Genomic DNA, 25,479 nt, shown 5'->3' with positions numbered 1-25,479 from the left:
GAATTTTTGATGCAATTTTGCGAAACATGAGGTAATCGAGGTGAATTACTCGTCGACATTTAGCCGGTAGAACACTTATGAAGCAGGAATAGGTAAACTTTAAAACGCTGCACACTGATAACGCATTCTGCAAAACAGGAAGTAATGTGCACAGATCCCACGGAAATGCTAACTTTAGAGGTGATGTGTCCCACACTCATTCGGCTATCCTTCAAAGGAACTTTCTCCACTTATTCGATCACGTCGTCAGACCGGCTTGCGCGAGGCCAAGATTGTCTTGGTATGTTGTCATACAACATTCTGCCTTCTTTGAACTGTCGCACATTAGACACGTTCATGACACTATTATCACATGTCTCACTCAAGTGGTGTCACAAGCACACAAATGAAGAAAATGACGAGTATCGTAAGTAAAAACAGTCATCACTCTCACTGCTACCGCTAGAGTTCTGTGTGCCGTCCGGTGTTGCCATCTCTTGTCACACGTCGACAATGAGTGCTCAGTCTGTTAAAATAAACAGCACGTTTCTGTTACCAGCCCTGAGAAAAATGGAGGTGTTATAACTTCAATGCATCTCGTACATCTACCATGCTCAAGCCATGTGCTCAATCTCACAGTGGCACAATCCTGCGAAATTCCTACTATTAGATATACTCTGGGTCCGCAATGTCTTTTCTTTTTTTTTTTTTTTTTTTTTTCTTCCTTCAGTGACTGCTGCTGGAAAGCGTATTTTTAACACAAATGCAGCTATGAGTGTAGCAGATCCAAAGTGCTGAAACCTCACTGTGTACCTCGTTTCATTGAGAATCACGATTCTGTGATACGATTTGTGGAATTATTTGATGCAGTTATTTGTTCTTTGGAAGAAATAGCGACCGGTAAAAACAGAGATGGTGCAACAATAGCTAACAAGCTATTGTCATTCGTCTTCACGTGCCGCATCTTTGTTAGCGTAGTTATAGTCGAGTTTTGCCCAAAAATTGTGTCCTCTATCAGTGAATTTCCGAAGTCCTACTTTTGACCTGCTTACAGTCACGGAATATGGTATGTGAATATTTGGTCTAGGAATTAATTCGTGCGGGTGGACAAGAGATGGCGCAACGAACGGAGCGTCCCACAGTTCCGTGTATCCACACATGTGTTGCAAACCCCTGTCATCGCGTATTGTTCGTAGTATAGGGCAGTGGATTAAAGCGTCAACAACACCAGTTTGTAGTTAAGTGAACAGGGCGCAATTTGTGCCTGATAAAGTGTTTTTGCGGGGTGTCCTGCTGCATTACTTTAACATGCAGAAAAGTGCGACTGAAAGTCATCGTATTTTGGTGGAAGTGTATGGTGAGCATGCTCTAGCTGAGCGAACGTGTCAGAAGTGGTTTGCACGGTTTAGAAGTGGTGATTTCGGCTTGGCAGACCAAGAGCGAGCTGGACAGCCAAAAAAATTTCAAGACGAAGAATTGACAGCATTGCTCGAGCAGGATTCGTGTCAAACGCAGGAACAACTTGCAGCAGCATTAGGCGTTGATCAAACAACAGTCTCCAAACGCTTGAAAGCCATGGGAATGATTCAAAAGATGTCACATTGGGTTCCACATGAATTGAAAGACAGAGACGTTGAAAGACGAAAAACCATTTGCGAATTGCTGCTTCAACGACAGAGCAGAAAGGGGTTTCTGCATCGAATTATTACGGGTGATGAGAAGTGGATCCATTACGAGAACCCTAAACGAAAAAAGGCCTGGGTGAAACCAGGTGAACCAGGTCCATCACAACCAAAACGAGATATTCACTGTGCAAAGGTTATGCTGTGCATATGGTGGGATATGAAAGGTGTGGTGTACTATGAGCTGCTGCAACCGGGTGAAACTATGAATGGAGAACGTTATCGACGACAATTAATGCGTTTGAAGCAAGCTCTGGCCAGAACACGACCAGAATGGGAGAACAGACATGATAAACTTATTGTTCAACATGATAACGCTCGCCCACATGTCGCAAAACCGGTCAAAACCTATTTAGAAAATGTCGGATGGGAAGTTTTACCCCACCCGCCGTATTCACCAGACGTTGCTCCTTCGGACTACTACTAGTTCGATTGCATGAACAACGATTTGATTGGACAGCGGTTTACTTCTTCAGAAGATATCGAAACATGGGTCTCTGACTGGATCGCTTCCAAGGATGAGGACTTCTTTCGCCACGGAATCCGTACATTGCCTGACAGATGGGCGAAAGTGGTGGCTAGCGATGGACAATATTTTTCTTAAGGTATTTATGTATTTTGTGTTTGTACTACAGCTTCAATGTGTGCGTACCAACCGCACGAATTAATTCCTAGACCAAATAGCATTGTAGTTCTCTTAGAGAATCAGTTTAAATGCACCTGAAGCCTTTTGTGAAGTATTTTCAAAAGCTGTTAGTTTGTGTGATAAGTTGAAGTATTGAAAAACCTCGAGTAACTACTAACAAACAATGTGTGAAAAATGTCCAAGTGGCGTGAGAATTATGCAAGTGACACAGTTGAAGATTACTTTCGATGTGCTTTGTATATCCCATACGTAGATAATGTGATAAGTGAATTGAAAAGTCTGGGAAACATAACGAAGAGTGCCTGAAATTGCACTATTTTGTGCCAAGCAAGATAGGCGAGCCGGGAGTAGATTTGACTGCTCCTTCAGTTGAATTTTAAAATTATGATGTGGCATGAGTAAATATGGTCAAAGCAGAATTCGAATTGTGTCAAAATAAGGGGGAAAATGTGCCTGCAAATGAGTATTCTTGTACAGCTGTTGGTCGCTTTCTTCATTACTCAGAACTGTACTCGAACACCTACAAGTTGCTGCACTTTCTTGTGACTATACCTATAAGAACGTGTACACCTGGATGTTGCTTCTCAAGTTTGAGGATAATTAAATAATATCTTCGCTCATCTATGATAGAGGGCAGATGCGGCCCGCCAGAGACAAATGTCAGCTGAAAATTGCGCTGTAAAAGTAGTCACAAATTCGAAGTTAAAGAGTAAATTACAAATAAAGATTATCATATAACTGTGATTACGATTGTTAACATATTAGTTGGTTGCTAAGGATGGGATTGCATCTTTGCTCCCATATATAGATGATTATTCAATGAGTTCAAAAAAGTTAGTCTACCAGAAAGGGTCATCTTTTCCAATATCCTGGATGCGGGTCTACGTACCCCGGTAATATTTCAAAGAAATCTTATATCACTTTTTAACATTTGGAAATTAAAAATAAATTTTACAATAGTTCACATCCCATTCATGGGCCGGATGTACGGAGAGATTAGTTAAACATTTGCATTAATTGTTTACGTTTAGCTTAACTGTCTGACCACGAAATTTTATCAAGACAATTTTCATTCTGTTTTGGTATCTAGGGCATATATTTGTTGAGTAGCTTTCTGGTTCAGATGCTTGAGTTCAGGTGTTGGTCTATAGAACAAGCATTCAATTACTATTTTAGGTTCCAAAGACAATCAAAATTGTAACACCTTGCGAACATCTTTGACCTTTCCATTCTTGTGCCAAGTAAACAATTAGAAAGCAGCTTTCACTGGTACAAAAATAGAAACAAGAATGTTTAACATTTAAAACACAGTTCTGACCAGAACAAAATGAATTATTTAATAACTATACTTTTTTTTGTTACAGTTTCAAGGACCTAACGTCCTCTTCATCAGACATTGAGAAAAAGACAGATGACAGCAAATCTTATATCTTCCTCAGCCGTTAGTTAGCATATTCATTTATATAATTTTAATTGTTCTATATAAATAATAAGAACAATTAAAATTATATAAATGAATATGCTAACTAACGGCTGAGAAAGATATGAGATTTGCTGTCATCTGTCTTTTTTCTCAATGTCTGATGAAGAAGACGTTAGGTCCTTGAAACTAACAAACAAACAAACAAAAAAAAAAACGTATAATTATTAAATAATTCATTTTGTTCTGGTTAGAACTGTGTTTTGAATGTTATTGTGATTATCCAGAACCATGGAGTTTAATTATTAAGAATTTTTAAGTGTAAAAATATTGGGAAGGTAGGTACAAGTGTTAATTTATTATTCAATGTTTTTCTTAGTTCATCACCACAACAGGTTTTAAGACCCGAAGGATCATGCAGCAGGCTATCTATTAAGGTGATTCTGTCAGAACAATTCCTTAGACTATACAGGGTGGCCCAAAATAGGTATACACATTTCAAGCATAACATTCTAGTTTATGGATTTATTTGCTTCGACTGTTCCGGGCTTAAGTTATAAATAAAAAGACGTTAAGAATAAATAATAAAGAAACTAGGTCTACCTATTTGATAAAAATAAATTATATAAAATAGTACGGGACTGTATACCTACTTTTGGGCCACCCTGTATTTTATATGAACAAAAACAAGTTCTTACTGAAGGTAAAATCAAATATAGATTAATATTAAAATAACTATAATTACTAAGCCTTTACTTTCTAGCATTCTGGACTGAATTTGTTAATTCTCTTTGTAAGTAGCTCGTAAATTGCTTCAACACCGAAAATCTTGATTCTCAAACGAGAATCAAATCCGGAACTATGCGTACCAGTGCGGAAAACGTGTTAACAACTTGGTTAAGAAGCATCATGTGTATCTGAGACAGAATTTGTCCCCCTCCCCCGCCTCACTCCTTTACAGAATTCTGGCTACGGGTCTGCATTCCCGACAGATACATCCCTGCCTCGTCCGGTCAATACAAACTTCCACATGTCCATGGAAGATGACATTCGGCAGCTTTCGACCTTAACATATTTCTTTTCATAATATGTTAAGGTCGGAGCATATGAACTTGGGCCTTATGCTTCAACAGATGTAAATCTTGCGCAATAATGCAATTCACGGTTGCGGCGGATCGTTGTATTAAGCTTGATATTGTTCTTTTTTTTTTTTTTTTGCTTGCTAGAGGAACATGCTTTTTGAACTACATTGGAGGTACACCCGGACCAGCGATATCTATGACGCCTAATATTGAAGGGACCAGCAACAACAGAAGGTGCTCGTTTCGTTATGATTCAACACAACGTTTGTTCCTTTTGTTAACATATGGAAACATTCTGTCATACACTGTGTACTTGTTTGACTAACTACAACAGGGTGTCTATCGATTACGAAATCAGAAAACGGTCATGAAAGTCAAGAAAAAGTCACGAAATTTAGCTTTTGGGTCACGATTTTTTTTTTTTTTTTTTTTATCTATACAAATATTAGTGCAGACTGGCAAATTTTGTTCTATAAAACGTCAAAATTCAGCACAAAAAATGCCTATTGTCGGCTTTAGACGCTACCAAATCGCAAGCAAAGCACAGTTCTATCGCATGCATGAAAATTGGGTCTAATTCGCACTCAAATTCACTCTTGTGAATGTTATGAAATTTTATGGTTTGGTAAATAGAAGGTCTCGAAAAAGTCACGAAATCTCATTTGGAATTTTAGAGACACCCTGTACAAGCTATTGCGGAAAGAGTGCAAATATAGCGCTCTCGAAAGGCCGTAATTTTCGGAACCATATAATCACACTTGACACACTTGACAATACACAACACTTTCGAACTATTCACAACAACTTCTCGGTCGTGTTTACGCGTGCTACTACGTATGGATACAATTCGTTGCCATAAACCTGACGCGATTTTCTGTAGTACAGAATTGAAGTGAAATATAGCGTGAATCTTATGGTGTTCTTTAAAGTTTTATTTTCATAGTATCGATGTTAGGGATGCATTTAGTTATATGGTATAAGTACATTAAACGTCGGCGTAAGCTGTTTGTATCATTAATTATGATAAAATTATCTCAATTTCAGCCCGTAGAACGTTCAACGAAATTTTCAGCTACAGGTCACTTGTTTTAAAATCAAAATCTTAAGTGGTTGATGCTAAACAGTTACCTGACACACTGCACAGTATTCTTACGAATCAAGTAATTATATAAGGCCAAAGAATTTTAAGAAACGAGGTCCCAAACAACCTCGTTGCCAATACTGGTAAGTATATGTCTGAACAATATGTGAAACCCGTCTACAATATGCTTTCATATCACTTCGAGCCCAAATAGACCTACAGCTAAATTATGGTTCAAATATAAATTTATATGATCAATAAAATCAATGTTTTCATGTTCCCAAGCGTCAGAAATGTGTTTATATTCAATTAGGCATGTCAGAATAAAAATATAACATGTCATAAAAATCCGGGCCTTACTTTTTTTTTTTTTTTTTTTTTTTTTTTTTTTTTTCACCACAGCATGTATTAACTTCTTTCCAAATATGACTAGGTTTTGTGGAGCATTTGAAAAGCCGATTTGTATTACCTATGGCTTCACTAGTTACCCTGGTGCTCACTACTATAATTACAGTACATTGTTATATATACTTGAAGGAAAATCATATTGTGTAAAATTCAACTATACTATTTTACGCCATTTGCATTTTTATTGCCAGTGCTCTGAAGCAGAACAAAGGATGTCTATTATTTTTATTTTAACAGTAAAAAGAATCACGTTCAAACTTATATTCAAGCAAGTGACAGAACAAAGAACATTTAAAAGAAAGAAAAACTATATGTATAAAGGTTACAGGCAAGACAATGATAATAATTGTACCAGCATGTAGTTTTTAATTGCAATATTCGTTCTGTCTATACATGATTATCGCACACAGAGCAGATACTGGAACATTGGTACCCGGGCAGTAATAGCTCTTAATGAACACAGTGACAGGATGAGAGAAGAGGGATTGAGGGCAGGGTGTAACAACAAACAGGTTTCTCTTTCTTCATTTAATTAAGAGGCAAATGGGCACAGTTAAATATTACCTACAATGTCATTTTTCTTTCTTTAAAACTTTATCCGATTCCACTAAAACTGGAACGGATTTGCATTACTCTTGTTTAAAATAGCTTAATACATGCCAATTTTGTTACAGAAAAGATCATATTTCTCTCGCATTACTTTTTTTTCTTATCATAAAAAACACAAATAAACATTTTGATATTTCACTCTAGAAGTTGAAAAACATTAAAAATACACATTGAGTTCAAATTTCCCATTGTGCCTACCCACGCTATGACTTAAAAAGACAGTTTTATGTCTTTACACTATATACACAAAAATTTGTATATATATATATATATCTTTTATATTTTTATATATATATATTTATATATTTATATGCATTGTTGTAAAACAGAGTCTGTGAGATACTTAAAATAAATGAAACTTCATTGAACAAAGGGGCAGGGGACACATGGAATGGTCGTGCCGTACAAGTCCCTCATCTGGTTTTGTAAATTTGCTAGATATAATACTAAATTCTTATTATACATTCATCTCTTTTCCTTTTTACTTCAATAAACATTGTATTTTTCCCTTTTAATCTGAAGTTTTTTTTTGAAGGAAAAAATGAAGCCCCTAACACACTATATATATAATTATAAGTCTTGATTTAACAGATTTCACACCACTCAATTGATACCTTGTACTCACAGTAACACCACTCGCACCTACATACAAGCACATGCACACAACACACACACAGAAGCAAATATAATTTCCCATAAACATAACTGGTCTTACACTCTTATTTTTTTTACTCTGTGAGATCAGTATAGTCACACATTTCTTTTTCTTAATGTGGCTGTGTGGAAAATAGTTTTGTCCATGAACCAAATGCCCTGAGCTTCTTCACCGAACTGGTGCAGCTTATAATTTTTAATATCTTTTTATCTTTCTTCATTCGCGCGCAAAGAGTTACACTAACATCTTGCCAACAAAAATAAAATTAAGCACCTATTATTTTAAATTTCCTTCTTTTTTTCTCTTCTCCGTTACATTCTTAATCACGCACAGAAAAAAGTATTATTAAGTCCCTGGGCATTCTCTTCTTGTATTTCTACACTGATGCATACTTGTTATTTGTAGTAAAGATGGTCGCTTGCAACATAAACACTACATTACATCTACATTTAAGAACGGTACCACACACTAGCCCCGGGACTTCACTTTGGTGTATATGGGTTGATGACTGTTGAAGCTGCTATGGCAGCTGCTTGCTGACTGGCTAGAACCGCAGCTGTCGCTGTGGCTGTAGGGAAAAAAGAAAATATTATGTAACATCGATTTATTATTAACAGTTTATTGTTTTCCTCAAAATATTCTCCTTATACTTTAAAATATTAATTCCTACGAGCGACCTATACCTCATAAAAGATAGCTAGTATAAGGGTAAGTCATTAGTCTTACAATATTTCCACAAGCAGGCGCCTGTATACGCGTGACAAAGTCAAACTGGCCCAAGAGGTAGTATCTCGAGGTATGGCAAGCAGAATATTTAACACGAAGACCGCCACTCCGCCAGTATCTTTAGTTAATTTTTAGTGACAGTGACGATGAGTGCTCAATAACGTCTGATACCTGAACTGTTACTGTATGAATTCGAACTTGGCCATAGCACTACAGCAGCAACCCAAAACATTTGCCATGCGAAAGGGGAAGGTGCAGTGAACCTCAGCAATTCGTTGGTTCCAGAATTTTCTTGCAGGTTGGAAAAATGTGGAAGATCTCAGGGTAACAGATTTTAAGGTCATACGATATGCCATTGAGGAAAATCCATCCACCAGCAGACAATGACTGTCATATCAGCTCGGCATGTCTCAGCCCCTTATAGTGGGTCACTTTCACGAATTCGGGAAAAACCACCAGGGCTGGTGCATTTTGCCACATGAGTTGACCCCAGCTTAGGCACAGAGAAGAGTGGATGTGCCGAAAACTGCTACAAAACCCGCCTGATGTACCTTTCCTGAAACAGATTCTCACATGCGACAAAAAGTGTGTGTTTTTTTTTCTTTTCTTTTTTCTTTCTTTCGAAATCCGAATATGGAAAATCAGTATATGAACAAGGACCAACTTCCAGAAGGCTCCGGTCGTCAAACAGGACTGTTTCGAGCATAAAGTCATACTGTGTGTGTGATGGAATTACGAGGAAGTAATTTACTTCGACTTAGTTCCTAACGGTCGTACCATCAATTCCGCCCTTTATTCTGAACAGTTAAGAGTGGATGTATGCTGTACTGCGCAAAAAAATATCGCGCATTTGTGAACCAAAAGCGAGGCCTGTTGCAACAGGATCACGCAAAAATACATTCGGATCGATAAACGCGAAAACAGGAACTTGATGACATCAAACTGGTGCCACATCCAACATATAATCCTGACCTTGCTTCATCAACTAGCAGGAAATGGAAACAGCAGTCACTGACTTCTTTGCCTCTAAGGACAAGATATGGTATTAACGTGGAATCGAAAAACTGGTAGAAAGGGCCTGCAGAGTCCTAAAAGAAGGGCTAAACTTTGAATGTTACCCTGCTTTTACTGTACTGTAATAAATACAAGTATGCTGTGTACCAGAATGTTCTGCAAGACTTATGACTCACACTTATAATATTTCGATACGCAAATTTTCTATTCTTAGCTCACCTCTAAAGAAATAAACACAGAATCGAATGAAAAAAAAATAGTAAAAATTTCAAAAAGGAAACCTATATTATTATTATTAGATGTCTAATGTTTTATTAATAATTCTTCCTCATAAAATAAATTCCCCTTTTCTGGATTTCTATCTACCATTCAATAATATAGACACATATCTATTGTCTTTTGATGAACAAGGGTTTCTATGATTTATCCTTCTACGAAATTCACCACTTAAATCAAAACACTATAATACGTATAATAGTTGTTCTAAGAGTAAAAATTATTATTAAGCTAGTCCTTCAAGCAAAAAAAGTTAACAAGAGCCCCTCGTGAATAAATTTAATTTACTAAAATAAGTAACATTAAATTTACTAACACTGTGTAAATTTTGTTTCAAAAAAGAAAAAATTGTTTTTATTTGAAAATAGTTTGCTTATTTATTTAATTTTCTATTCCACGATTATGTTCTGAAGGTTAATGGGAAACTAACAAGGAACGGTCATGAACGTGTCATCCAGACATCCGAATCAAACCTAGTCCATTCGATAAACATAACAAAGATATATGTTCATGCACAAAAAAGTAGGTGCCATGGACAGTGGTGTAAGCCCCTGGGGCCCATTAACTCTGTTAGTATAAAGAAAATCATAGACTTGCAGTGAAATAGCTATTGCATCAGTACTGTTCATGGGAAAGTCATGGTTTATTCTTCATTCTCTTCATCATAAAACAAGCTTTCCAGAGGTACTATGTATTGGGGCCCAAAAAGTACTTGAACATGGAAAATTGGGAGAATGTTGGGAATATTCCGTCCAGAAATTTCTCCCATCAACTTTGGACCAATCTGGATTGGCCCCGGGTAAAAGCACACAATCCAAATGTATCTCGAAAAATACTACAGGTGATAAATGTGTGTACCAAATTTTCTATTCATAGAGAGAATAGGTATGAGGGGAAATTGTGTATTGGTATACAAGCTTTTCCCTTGTATTTATTCCGTTTATCAATACAAAACTTGGTACACACATTTCTTATCCCCTATAGTACTTTTCGAGATATATTTGGATTGTGTGCTTTTACAAGGGGCCACTCCAGAGGGATCCAAAGTAGATGAGAGGGATTTCTGGAGGGAATTTTCCCGACATCCTCCCAATTTTCCCTGTTCAAGTACGTTTCGGGCCCCAATACATAGTACCTCTGGAAAGCTTGTTTTATGATGAAGAGAATGAACTATAAACCATGACTTTCCAATGAACCCAGTATTGATGTAATAGCTATTTCACTGCAAAGTATATGATTTTCTTTATACTAACAGAGTTAATGGGTCCCAGGGACTTACTCCATTGTCCATGGTACCTAATTTTTTGTGCATGAACATATCTTTGTCGAATGAACTAGGTTTGATTCGGATGTCCGGATAACAGGTTTATGTCCGTTCTTTGTAAGTACCACTGGTCGAACCCAGCACTAAAAAATGACTGCTGAAAATAACTACGCTACCCGAGAGTACATTCTATCCAATATTGAGATAACTATTTTTGGTAGGGTTACGGAAAGAAGTAATTCGTTCCTGTGAATGGGGCAGTTTAATCTACTAGGATCAAGGTTTGTATGCGTCCTATATTTTACGGGATTGTTCCTTATTACGAGGTTGTGTCCAAGTGTTGCCACAAATTATAAGGGACGGAACACTGTCCGATAATTTGTGGATTTGATTTTAACGCTCTTATTTTTGAATTGAAAACATGCAATTGCAAAGAAATCGACAGCTATTGTCATCAAAATGTCATACCAATTTGCAATTCTCCTACGTTGCGAGATTAGTCCCAATACGGACATGGTAATATTTAAGCACGATTTACTTGTTACGACACTGAAGTGCTATCAAATCTAAATTAGATTTATTTCACGTGTCTTCAAAATGCCGAAAAGAATGTGTGTTCTCACAGAAAATGTAAGGACTAAATAGCAGTTTATTATGCTACGTAATTGTAGTGGAAAAGCGTCTCGTATTATTCAAACAGTTTTTATTATTATTATTATTATTATTATTATTATGCGAACCCTAACTAGAATACATGTAACCCACATTAATAGTAAACGAGTATATTTATGTCATCGCTGTTTCTGCAGTATTGGGTCTACATGTTGTTTCCGCTAATTCATAACGATCCATACTTTTTAAAATTCTTTTGCCCTAATTTTGATCTGGTTGATTAATCAATTAAAAATAATATGTTACCAGATAAGTAAAGTAACAATAAGATTATATATTAGTAATTTCAAAATACTTGTTTAGAACACGTAAGCCTACTCATAAATGAGGAATATATTATCTTCGACTTAGTTTGATGTTAAATTTATACGAGTTACTGGTATTATTATCTATATCTACGAACTTCTACACCATCTGCTAAGCTCAGCACTACATTATCCGATACGCTGTGATTAGCATTACTTTAAAATAACTTCATTATTCATAAACATTCATACGTATTTATAGGTATTACCGCTATCTACAGCCTTCAAGCCCGTCACGCATGAGGGATAACGTTTCTCGGCGAGCAAACTATCCGCGGAATGGAGGAAGGAAAGAGGTACCATCCTGGCGTTTGCCTAATGTGAATGGCTGGCCTGAAAAAGCTATTATATCTTGTCGACCAAGTGTCCCCACCGGGAATCAAACCCGGGACCGCTCACATCAAAGTCAAGAGCGTTAGCGACTATGCTACGTGGGGCCACCAACTTCTTCCTTCCTTGGTCAAATTATATCGAAATAACATATTTATACTCCACAATTTATTTAATTCTTCTATTTCTGTTAATAAATGTGTTATATTCATGTGCGGTCAGAAAATTCAGCAGCATATACCATTCTTACATCATAAGAGGAAACTACTTTCTATAGGACAACCCTGGCTGCTGCTTTTTTTTTTTTTTTTTTTTTTTTCATGTATACGTGAAAGAATGACTAGCTTAAAGTGGCAGAAAGGCAACATAGAAAACATTATTATATTAAAATTAAATATTGTTATAACTAATATACATTATACTGGTATACATAATCAGTTCAATTCTATAGTACAGTTTTCCTATGTTCTATATGCATTTATGTAAGAAAAGTAAAACAACGGGAACTATGCATCCTAATCTACTAACACATTTTTCTTAGTACGTGTTAACTCCATCTTAAATGATCATTTCCTCATTTATTTACTGATGTTATGGCATCTAATAAAGGCCTTAAATATAGGTTTTGTTCGGTTGTCATTCAATTTCTTACTCACTTTACTATTAAGTATTTAAGTATTATTTGATATTTCTACTTAATTTTATATAAATTTCACTGCATTAAACTCAATTCTCAAATATGAAACCTCAGAATTACAACGATAATACTATGTTTTCAGAGTTTTTGTCCTATTCTTCATTAAAAACTACAACAGACTAAATTTTTGAAATAAGAAACTATTAAAATAGATTTACTGAAATGTCAAAATTCTGAAACAAACTCATATATTTTTTTGGATTTCTAAAATACATTTTTAAATTTCTCCTCTAGAATTTGCAAAATAGAGCACTAAATATTTCGTAATAACTTACACAAAATATCTAACACATTTTTGTGGTGCCAAGGAAAAGAGGGTTATATTGAAGCTTTTCAGATTATTATACGAAATTTGTGAACTTTCACAATTCTAAATAGCTGCACATCAGTTACTTTCTGTTTTCATGAGAAAAGTCTTATGATGTGCGTAGCTCACATTCAGCAAATTTAGACTTATCACTTTTTCGTGGCTCCACATATTTCTTACAGTTTAGATGTATACTAATCCAACTAGTCACTACCTTGGTGTACACGATGACATTATAGACGTCACATGAAATTACACACAAGCTATTATTACGTGTATTAATGATGTCACATTATTATTATTTTGACTTTATGCTACTTAAGTTTGCTTTTGCAATGTTCTTGAAAACTGTTCAGTGATGCAAAAGCAAAAGCTCGAGGGAAAAGAAAGTTGTTAATTACTTTATCTGATTTAGTTTCTCTAATTATAGTACTGTCTTTATATTCGATATTCATAAATGTAAGGTCAATTTTATCAGTAATATAAGAGAAGTGGATCAAAGGGATCACGAGCGGACATGAAAAATCAATAAACTAATTACCAAAGACAGTGGTAAATTATCATTAAAAAAAAAAAAAAAAAGTATTGTTGTTTCGGTAAATGCTTCCTCAGATACGGAAGGGAAGAAGTTATAAAAGAAGAAAATGAACAGAAAACGAAAACTATGAAGTATCCAGATAGGAGCCATCTTGAAATAAAATCACGTGATAGGGTTGCAAGTTTTAAAGTAAAGAGTGTATCAGGTGGAGAACGATAAAACTATGGGACGTGTTGATCAAGAGTATTAGCGGAGAAGACTAATACATATCTGTTTATTCACTTAAAATTCAAATAATAAAGACTACGAGAATGGTTCGCAAATATGGTAATATACGTGTCGTGTCATCTCATCTCTTTCTACAAAATATGGAAGAGTGTGGAGGAAGAATTTTGAAGATACTTACATAAAAAATGTGGTCGAAAGCACTGTTGAGATGGGTTTTGTGTTCTGGGACAGGTAGATGAGAAACTTATGTGCTGCAAAAGTATTCATGATACTGATTGCACAGATCGAAAGGAAGTTACCGCCAATATAAATAAAGAGATGAACAGAAGCTGAGTCTTCAACAATGTTAAGGTTCAAAGAATGACAAGTGTATGTTACAATGGCATTTCTCAAGTGGAGGTGAGGGGTATTTCAACGACGCAGTTCTCCTAATGAAGATGTAAAGGTTGAGGAGGCTTCAGCAAAGTCTTTCGGCTTCAGGTGAGGTTAAAAGTACTGGAAAGTAAAATTCATTAGACTAGGATGGTATTGGATAAGGAAGTTTCAAACAGCAGATTTTACACTGTATACTTTTTGCACGTCTCAACTGTTAAAAGTGAGGTTTGGAGGAGGGAAACATTCCCAGCTGGATAACACTGACGGGCGGAGGTTGATGGACGACGTGTGTAATAAATGTGTAATGCTACCCAAACGGTGAAGGTGTAATAGGGTAAGGAAGTTTAATGTGCTGTGAGTGGGATCTCTTGAAGTAGACGTATTGCATACTATTCATAGATTTGATGTGTACGTCGAGATGCCCATGTTCAAGTTTGACGTCCATATCCAGGAAGATGATTATTGGTAGAGAAGATGTAGATGAATTTCATTGCACACTTGTTTAGGGACTGTAGGAAGATTCAGCGCTAGCTGGTCCTGGGTCCATATTACGAAAATATCGTCAATGTATGGAAATCAGAGGAAAGGTTGAAGTGTTGACAGCAAGAATATTTATTATTATAGGCACCATATGAATACATTGGTATCAATTACGTTCAACTGAGATAGTTGTATTAGGAGTTTATTATTTATCTTCAACTTTTCAGATTCGAGGCGTTTGTTTAGGAATTTGTTAAGGGCCTCCATGGATAAGTAGCTTTTGTGCATAATGAATTTACTTCACATCTGCGGAAACTAGGATGGCATAAGTAGTAGAGTTTCGGTATTGGAGCAAGTAGTGGATAGGAAACGTTTTGTGTTTTTGAGGCTTGGTGGGAGAGTCTGGTGGAGATCACAGTCGCAGAATGCGGAGATTAGTTCAATTGGGCTACCAGCACTGAAAACAATAGGTGTTTTTGTGTTGTGAATTGTAAAAGGCAGGTGAAATTTGCAAGTTTTGGGAAGATTTTGGAATTCACTTACAACCCTACAACAATATCATGTGACTGCACTCCGCTATGACGTCTATCTGGACGCTTCACAGCTGTTATTCAGTTCCATAATTTTTATGTCCCTTCTTGCTGCCTCTATCAGATGAAGCATAAAACGAACACCCTAGAAAAGTGTACTTGTTTTAGTGTTGTATGATTATGTTTCCATACTTTCTCATAATATGTATAAGAATATATAAAAGAATAAATGAAAGAGAATTTCGCAGTACTTATTCAATATATCTATTAGTCAATGATAACATTTAAGCAGCAAATATATTCTCTAAACTTTGGGACAAAATTTCTTAAATTCCTGAGAAAATTTACTGAAAATGTTCACAAAATTTGAAGAAAATATTTCGAAATAGGTTATACAATTAACCGTTAAGTATGCTCAATAGCTATTATTATTATTATTATTATTATTTCTGTTGTTGTTTAGGGTTTTTTTTTGGGGGGGGGGGGGACAACCACATTAAGTTCTAAAGTAATAGCTAACAAAAGCTGAAAATTTGTACAAAGCAAATATCGATAGAGCAACCATCTGACATACTTTGCAATGCCATCAGATTACCAGTGTTGCCAGCTCAACATAGTTATATTTTTTCAACTAGAACTTACAATACCACGTTTGTTTTCAGTAATGCAAACTAGGGTACACAAACATCTGAATTTTGGAAGCCTCTACCACAGTACAACATAACTGAGATGAGAGGGGTAATGCACATTCTAAGGATCCGAGTATTAGATACCATGATCATGATTACTGGTGCAAATCCCGGGGGAATGAGGAAAACAGGTCCCCTCCAATCCTGTAACTGGGGTAGACTGTCCCCCACCCAATAATTCGATTTGATTTTTTTTTGGGGAGGGGGAAGAAATGTGCTGATTTATGTCCGACTGCCACAAAGGAAAGAGAGATGAAACTGATGTCCCTTACTGTATAATAAATACGTTCATCTCAGCAATCAGATTCATCCACCGTAATATGATTATCATCTCTCCCCCCTCCCCAGAATAAGAATCTGCCTGCCTCCCAATGTTGAGGATAACTCTGCTCACCTGATCCTCCACAGAAATGTTTTCAACTTCATAAATATTTTGAACATTGCTTACACATACGGTCTTGACAGTCCCTCCCAGTGATGAAGACAAATTTGCACCGATAATCATGATATGACATATTTTCAAACAAATGAGAATGAAGTTAACAAAGGCAGAACATTTGACTCTTTTTTTTCGAAAGCTTTTATTTCGAAAAACTTCTTAGATAAGTATCACACCTAAGTATATTCGAAAAACTTCTTAGATAAGTATCACACCTAAGTATATATATAATTTCCAATTGATGAAAAAAAATGTCCTTTACAGCATTTCATAGCTCAACTTGCTCCTGTGATATGATAATCATTACTAAAGTTTGCAACACTGCTTAAATGTTTAATATGATAGTTGTTTTCCTTTACTTTTATAACACAACAGTAATAGCTTTTAGTAGTTGTAATTACAAATTCACGCAATTACGTGACGTTTCCATCAATTTAGATATATAAGTCTGTCTACAAAGAATTGGGCTTTTGGAGGTCAAAATTGAGAATACATTTATTGTGACTTGAAAGTAACATTATGAACCACATATGCATCATTTTGTTCGATGATCATCTGCAATTTTTTCGGCAACACCATTATCTCGTCACTATATAACTTCTGTGGTTTCTGGTCAAAAACTTGCAGCATGAGCTTTTCACAGGTCTCTTTTGAAACTAACTTCACCATTCAGTGAGCTGAGCAGAGACCGAAACAAATGATACCCTAACGGTGCCTTCACCAGGCTATACGGTGGACGCATTAAAACCTTCAAGCCAAGTTCTTTCAAATTCTGACGAGTCTTTAAAGATTTATGCGGTCTGGTATTATCAGCGTGGTATACAACACTTTCTGTTGACCAGTTCCAGTCGTTCCTTTGGAAATGCTAGATGCACTGCGTTAGTAGTCGACAACATAGGTCCGAGTCTGTCATTCTTCCCAGCGACAGTGGCTCGTCATGCCCTTGCAATCGCATCAAATCCACAACATAACATGGGCGTCAGTATAGGATTTGGCACAGACTGTGGGGATTCTTGCTTCGACTCCGGAAAACGGCTAGCTCGAGTTCATTACGTTTGAGTAGAGAATCGCAGATAGAAATTCGACCGTCTAAAAGTTTTTGAATCACGCCATTCACGCGGCACCAAAACTTTTTTTTTTTCCCTCCAAACGGTTTAACACTGTTTTGTGATGGATATTTAGGTCATTGGCGATGTCATGACTGCTTACATGCCAGTCTTACTCGATTTTTGCCGGAATATCATTCACTTTTTCTGTCATTGGTCGTCCATTGGAAGGAGAATCTTGGACACCGAAATTTCCAGAACAAAGGCGCCTCAACTATCTCTCGGCTGTTAATTTTGACAACTTATCTTGCCCATAAACAGCAAAAATTTCTTCACGGGCCTGTGCAGAATTTGCACCTTTATCGAAAGAGCACAGGTTTTCAGAAAGTGCACTTACTTTCTCGGTACAATGTCTTACATCTAATTAGAAGATTTTCAACAATTTCCGCACATCTACTAGCTTCAACTGTCAGCTGTCGAATTACGTCAGCCTGACCTACTGCGACTCATATTACACTTATTATTAATAATACACACCACACATATATAGTGTGAACTATTAATAATAAATGTAATGTTAAGTTTTCGTTTAACATGTAGATTTGAAATATGTAATAACATGATGTAGTGCCATTTGAAAAAATATATCTTTATGTTGGACTGGCATTACTGCTAAACTTCTGGTATACAGAGTACGCCAATGTCCCCGTGCCAATATTTGAGTAGTACAAAATTTCAGCACTTTTTGTCCATTAGTTTAAAAGTTACAAGGGCGTATCAAGATAAATGGTCAATCCTGTATGTATTCGTATAGGTAGGTAGATAGATAGATAGATGTTATGTACAACGTTATCACGAATCTCCGTGCTAGTACTGAATACATTATTAACATAATAAAGGAACTCAATAAAACGTCTCATGATTTGGGTACTTGTTAATACGAAATTATTGTAACATATTATATATATATATATATATATATATATATATATATATATATATATATATATATATATATATATATATATAAAAGAAAGATTTTAGTGTGTATTCTACACCCCAATTATATATATTATACAAAAAGTGCAGAAACTATATACAAAAAATATACGGTGGTGAAGTTGACTAAAAACTATTATTAATAAAATTTATAATGGTATCTGCAGAACAATTTCGCACTATTTCCAACTCAACACAGAAACCCTTTCATATACCATCAGCAACAATAAATTACAAAATTAAATTTACAACTACCAGAACACTATCAGAATTAATGTATATATATTGATTTTCCATAATAATAATAATAATAATTATTATTATTATTATTATTATTATTATTATTATTTCCTACAGGAAAGACTGCGTTAAATGTTCTGTAGATATACGTAAGCTATGCTGTTATTCTGTTGCTCATAAAAATTAGTCTAGACTGGATTATTTTATAAATATTTAACAACTAACTACAACGACCACATGCTATGAGGAGATCCTACACTTACTATTCCATGAGAGAGTGCCCCACTAAATCCCGCACTGTCAGGGCCTGAGAAGAGGCTTACCTCCATAAGGTGCGGGGTACTGGCTCGGTGGCAATATGGGGTAGCCCAGCCCGACGTGTGTATGGTGGTGGGTATGGACGTGGCGCTGGGGCGGTGGTGAACGCAGCCGTTCAGGTCCACATGGTGGCTCTTTGCCATCTGTGGGCTTTGCATGCACTGTCGTTACAGGGACTGGGGCTGATGCGTTGCTGGACCCTACCGTTGCACCTGGAACTGGAGCCGAAGGAGATGCTGCAGTGCGGACTGCAGGATTTGGCGTCGGAGACTTCAAGGCTCGTTCCTGAAGTTCGTGGATTTTGTGGGAAGAATAGTATTGATTTGCATGATGTTGTAACAGATCTAGGGCTTTTGGACCACCTGGGCGAGATAAGTCTTCAGGCCCTCCAGGAGGCACATGATACCGCATCTGCGGGTGAAGATACGGATTAGCCCCATAGGGGCCAGGCACTAACATCGGGTTAATGCTACGATACATGGGATGGCTAGGGTCAAATGGAATAGCACCATAGTGAGGTGACTGCATATAGCTTGGATGGATATAAGCGTATGAAGAAGTAGGAGGCGGCGGGCCCTGTGTCTCCATTGTCGGTTTAACACCTTCTTGTTTCACTTTATCGTGTTCCTTCTTATCACTTTTGTCTTCACTCTTCCGCTCAGACTCCTTGTGGTCTCGGTTGCTTGCATGACTTGCTAACTTTGGACTTTGCATAGTTGAGTTTGCAGGAGTTGGAGGCTTCTGCGGTTCCCGAGAAGCAACAACTGTGGTCGGTTGTGTCTTTGTTTCTGTGGGAGGCTTAGAAACAGTTGCATCCAAAGGTTGACCCTCTTTCCGTCGTGGATCACTTCCTCCCATTTTATGGTCAGGATATAAGTAATACCTTCGCAGTTCCTCCTGGCGCTGATACAAGTATGGATCATACGCCACATATTTACTCTTGTCATTCATTTGGCTCTTCATTTCAATGCTCTCTTTCAAAATCTGATGATTTTCATTTTGCTTATCTTTAAGCGTTGGCGTACCAGGCTCTGTTTTAACACTTTGTGTAGGTGGTCTTTCCTTTACTGGACTTGGAGAGATATGATGAGGAATCGGTTGAATGGTCTTTGAAGGATCCACTTGACTCTGCGCAGGGCTTGACCCTCGTCCAATTGAGGAGCCAGGAATTGATATCGCACTTGGACTTGGACCTGGAGTTAAACTGCTCTTTTCTTCTTTATTGGGCTCCTTAACCATTTTGTCCTTTTCTGCTTGCTTCTGTCGTTCTAAGTGTTCTTTATATAATCTCTCGTTTTCTTCAACATATTTTTCATATGGTGCTTTGTGATTTGGATCTGTAGCCATCACAGACACGTGGTAATTTGGATCTATGTTGTATGGATACCCTGGAACATAGCCATACGGATAATAATGTTGTTGCATCAGTTTCTGTTGGTAGTCATTGACGCTACCAGAAGATGAAGAAGTAGGCACTGGCATGTCTTTTTTATCTTTGTCATTTCGTTCTGGATTCTTTGGTTCTCCTATCTCCCTCTTCTCCCCTTCCTTCACTTTGTTCTCAGCCACCATACTGGAAGATGATGTCGGTACTGACGGCACCAAATATGGAGGCTGTCCATAGAATGGGTAAATACCATAGTGGCCCAAATTATGAGACGATGCTACTTGACTCTCAGGTTTCTTCTCACTCTTCTGCTGACTTTTATCTCCTACTTCAGACTCAAGAACAGGAGCTGTGTCATTGGCATCAGAGATGTCGGAGTACGCTGGGCTCTGCACATCTTCTCGACCACCTCCATCGCCTCCCGGAGGCTGGGGCATTTGCGTTGGGGGTGCAGAACCAGGCAACCCGCTTGGCAGTGGGGATGCTGAGTGTGGCGTATTGGAATCCATTCCAAACACAATTCCATTCACAAGCCCTGACTCAGGCTGAGGCCCTGGACTACTCGACGGCGATTTCCGATCCTTATCCCTACCACTCTTCTTCTTATGTTTATTCTTATCCTTCTTTGCACTGTCCAAAACTGAAGCATCACCAATTAGAGCCAATGGTTTTGGTTGCAAAGGTTTGATGTTAGGGTTCTGGTTGTTGGTACTTGTAACACCACTTTGTACAGAAGTACACACACTCACAGGTAAACTCACTACAGGAGAAGGGACAGGAACTAAAGGTCTTGTGCTTGGTTTAATTTTGTACTTGTCATTCATTTTCGGATCCTGTGTCTGCTGTTTCGCATTAGCTACTACAGCAGGAGGAGGATTGGAAGCCATTGTACTGGCTATGGGCACATTGACTGCTCGTATCGTAGACACTGTTGTTGTTTTCGCCAGACCGTTCACAGCTGTAGGTCCACAATATAAACTTACAGGTACACTTAATGTACTCGGGAAATTTGGCTGTTGGGGTTGAGAAAGAGAAGGTGGTGGAGCAGGCGTCTGCTGTGGTAGTTGTTGTTGTTGCGACTGTTGTGGTGGTGGTGCCTGTTGAGGGGGTGGTGGTGGCTGATGATGAACACTTGCTGTAGATGTGATCACTGAAGGTGGATGAACGGGTTCTTCTGAAGGACCAAATCTCAAAACTCCTGCACCACTTGGAGGTTTTACGCCGGTGGTACTCTTTACATCTGCTGCCACGGATATTGGTGTAACTCCTGTTGACACTACAGGTTCAGATGGCAAAACCGTTGTTGGTTGTTGTTGTGTTACTACGATGGTGGGTGCTAGTACTTGCGTCGTAGGAATCATCAGAGGAGCCCCTGTCACCTGGCTGCTCGTTGATGTACTTGTGGCAGAAGTAGTAGTAGTCGCAGAAGTAGTCGTCGTAACAGTGGTAGTAGCCACTGTAACTGTTGTTGTTATTGTACTGGTACTAGTTGTTGTAGCCGAAGACGACGGTGGTGGTGGCTGAGGGGGTAACGCAGGCGTAGCCGACGAAGATTGTTCGACCAAAGCTTGTGCCGGTTCTTCCTTTCGGTCGGTCGCTTGCTTTGGTCGCGGGGATTTTTCCGGGGAAGGGCTAGGCGTTGCCTCCATGTTACTCTCGTCGTTCTCCGACATGCTCACATCTTTTGCATCCAATAATGAATCTTCTTCATTGACTAAGTTATTCCCACCGTGAGCATGAGACTGGTGATATTTGAGTCCATTGATATGCTTGTACTTCTTTGAACAGTTTGGCTCCGGACACTCGAGTAACACGGGAGATGAAGGAGGACTTGAAGTTGGGCCTCTAGAAGCAGAGCGACTTCGTTTCCCGCTCTCCTCTGCTTCTGTAGGGCGCCCTTTTCTCTTCCCAGGTTCGGGACGAGGAGGAATGAACCCTGCACCACTTGTACCGCCTCCTCGCCGACCCTTAGCCCCATTTCTCAACTTGCTATGTACAGATGACCTCGTTTCTGTAAAATTACTGAGATCATTTACAGGCGTTGCTGCCGCGGCCCGACCTCGCTTGCCCCGACCCTTAGGTGTTCGAGCTTCAAGGTCACTTGTAGGAGAATCGCAGAACCTGCAAAAGGAGAAAGAGAGAAAAATAAATATATTTGTAAATTAATAACACAGAAGTGTATACAAAGTAAAATTGTAAGAGGTGCAGAAAACTTGTTGACTGAGGAAATAAAAAGCGTAAGTTAAATAAATAGGCTGTGACCGCGTGTACCTACCATTTATACACATAATAATCAACAGTTAAAGACTAATTGTGTCGATATATAATTGTAATTATTTCGTCTTTCTCGATTACACTAGGTCACAATTGTACCTGGTGTTTATAACCACTTACTTTCCTCAGATTTCTAAATACTAAGGCATTAAGAGCCATTCCAAGTTTTTCTCTTTTTTAAGAATTAAAACAAAGTAAACTTTTACAAGTTAAGTGGAAGGCAGATCTTACGAATTGCATTAGTAAATCATTGCATATATATTCAATGATTTTAACAGACAAATTCTACTTGAAGTGACTCTTAAGTCCAAATACATATATTAATTTAAAATAATTGTCATTATTTGTTCGCATGAATGGTTTCAGAATTGTTCATTCTAAGTACAGCAACTCAAGTCACGATTCATCTCATTACTTATTTTTTTTTTCTCTCTCTTAAAAATGTATGTTGCAACTGAAGTAACATGTTTCGTATTTACTCAAATACCTCAGATCTAATAGAATTTCTCTACCAATTGGCTTTTTTCTCTCTCTAAACGCTTTCAATATGAATGACTCTTTGGGATATTTTGCAGTCTATACCTAGGTAATACACGTGTGTGTGTCGTAAAATTGTGACAGGATGGTTGAACACGTTATGAAGACTCACGCTATTAGCTATGGAATGAATAACAGAAGGAAAAATACCGAGAGGAAGACCAATATTGAAATATAAGATGTCAGGAACAAAAACTACACGGAAATAAAGCCTGGTTCAGGAAGGAAAGAATGCAAGGCTACATCAAACCAATAGAGACAATGCTGACCCCAAAAGAAATATGTATGCCAACACTTATCTAAGAACTATTAAAGCTTTTCTTTCTTTAGCGGTATTTTCACATATTACTTAGAAACAATACAAAAACTTGTAGTAATTACAACACACACAATAAAATTAATGTAATCATTCACGCCCTAAAAATTTCAATTAATGATGATTAGTACTTATAAAAACAAGTAGTTAACACTTTTTTTAAAAAAAATCTTAATTCAAGAAAACTTAATATTTAAAAACAAAGAGTTAATATTGTAATTTTACTTTTAGAAATTCCCGTTATCTAATATTATTTCACGGTACAACAAAAGACTTCTTTTCAAACACAGCTATCATGGTTTACAGCTTTAAAACTAAAAGAAGAATATAAAATTAACACTCCCATTAATTAAGAATTACAAAACACATTATTATTATTATTTTAATTCGCCATAATACTGTTGCTTCGTGTATATATCAAATTACTTTTCAAAATATTTCAAGACATTAATATGCAGCTGCAGTAAAAGGATAAATTTTAACTGATACCTAAAAAATAAAAGAACTAAACAGAACTGAAGACAAAATTGGTGATATCGGATTCCAGAACACGCAACACTTAAAAACTGTTTATCCATTACAGATGGTAATTTCCCAAATACACGAACGTCGATTTTTCTACTTATGTAATATTACCAAACAGAAAGATCAATATTGATGACTCCATTAGTCCGAACTTACTACCAAAACTCAGGATTTTAGATTCTACGTATTGCCTTCCATCATACATAATTTTTTACTTGATACCGATAAAAGAGATGGTTAACATTGGGAAAAATAAATATAGATATATATATATAGATGCTGTATATTAAGGAAATGTATCTTAATGCTGTGCAACTTATCTTTCAAAGTATAAAAGTATACCATCTTAAAAAATAAAAGAATGAAAAGAGGCAAGTTATACATGAAAAGACCTAGTCTATGTAATTCACAGTAATCCTTGTAGATAATTTTCTTCCTCCTACTTTTCTCCTTATCTAAACTGTCAATTAGCACCTTCAACTATATTCTGTACTCACAATACGATTTAAAGAAAGCAGTGCTACGAATAATTACGTTTCCAATTTAAAATACAGGTCACTAGGAAATAAATGGACTAATGATAATGTGTGTGTGTGTTTGTGTGCATACTTATAATTAGCGACATGTTATTAACATTGTAATTTACACATACTGTACTTCCATGAATATGTAATTTCCTCACAAATTCGTATGATATAGGTATAAAAAATCATACATATATTTACTAGTCTCACAAATTACAAGTTGTATCCAAAACACGTATTCATCAACGTAAGCGCTGCAATTCGAGGTCAAATACGGGAATAACTATAGTGCGCATTCTTGTGTGTAAGTGTATGATCGCACTTTTCAACATATGTATATCAATAATTACTGTATTCTGCATTGAATACTTCAGTGAAATTAATTGCAGTAATTCTACACGTTGTTATACAACAGTAATGGAGTAGGATCAATATTAGGCGTGGTTGTCTTTGCGTTCCAAACATGCACTTCTGATCGCTAGGAAAATGTAATTCTCTTGCCGCTCGCTTAACAAAGCTTTTCTTCTTTCTTTGCTTTTAATGAAAAGCATGTAAAGATGAGTACATTGCTTTAACGAATAATGATAAATTATTCACATTTTAACAGTTATATAAATCAATGTGATAACTACATCATTCTGTTCTGCAAGTCGTATTCACTTGTTTTTATTATTATTATTATTATTATTATTATTATTATTATTATTATTACTATTATTACTATTATTATTATTATTTCTTCATATATCCGAGCTCGGATCTACTGCATATTGAAGACCACAAGTTCTAGTTATCTCGGGTCATAAATTTGAGAATGTATAACATTAGTTGAGCTGTTTACAACTTGCTATAGAACATCATATTTTCTTTGTCTCATCGGT

At 36.8% G+C, this 25,479-nt stretch overlaps 1 protein-coding gene across 6 annotated transcripts in view; it reads right to left on the bottom strand.

The window, feature by feature from the left end:
* Positions 1–6,640: 6,640 nt before the first annotated feature.
* Positions 6,641–25,479, bottom strand: part of LOC145678042 (uncharacterized) — a 150,845-nt gene continuing 132,006 nt past the window's right edge. For 5 of the 6 annotated variants that reach the window (XM_081748208.1, XM_081748211.1, XM_081748212.1 and 2 more), the window contains exons 5-6: positions 19,041–22,543; positions 6,641–8,130 (exon numbers count right to left, since the gene is read on the bottom strand). In XM_081748208.1, coding sequence (XP_081604334.1) covers positions 8,045–8,130; positions 19,041–22,543 — 3,589 coding nt within the window. In that variant the 3' untranslated portion in view covers positions 6,641–8,044. Of the gene's footprint in view, positions 8,131–18,980; positions 22,544–25,479 lie in introns of all 6 variants that reach the window. The other variant, XM_081748222.1, reaches the window with a different exon arrangement.

Source organism: Thermobia domestica, chromosome 2 (genome assembly GCF_964235325.1).
Source record: "Thermobia domestica chromosome 2, izTheDome1.hap1.1, whole genome shotgun sequence".
Lineage (NCBI taxonomy): Eukaryota > Metazoa > Arthropoda > Insecta > Zygentoma > Lepismatidae > Thermobia > Thermobia domestica.
This window is presented reverse-complemented; position numbering and strand designations above follow the sequence as displayed.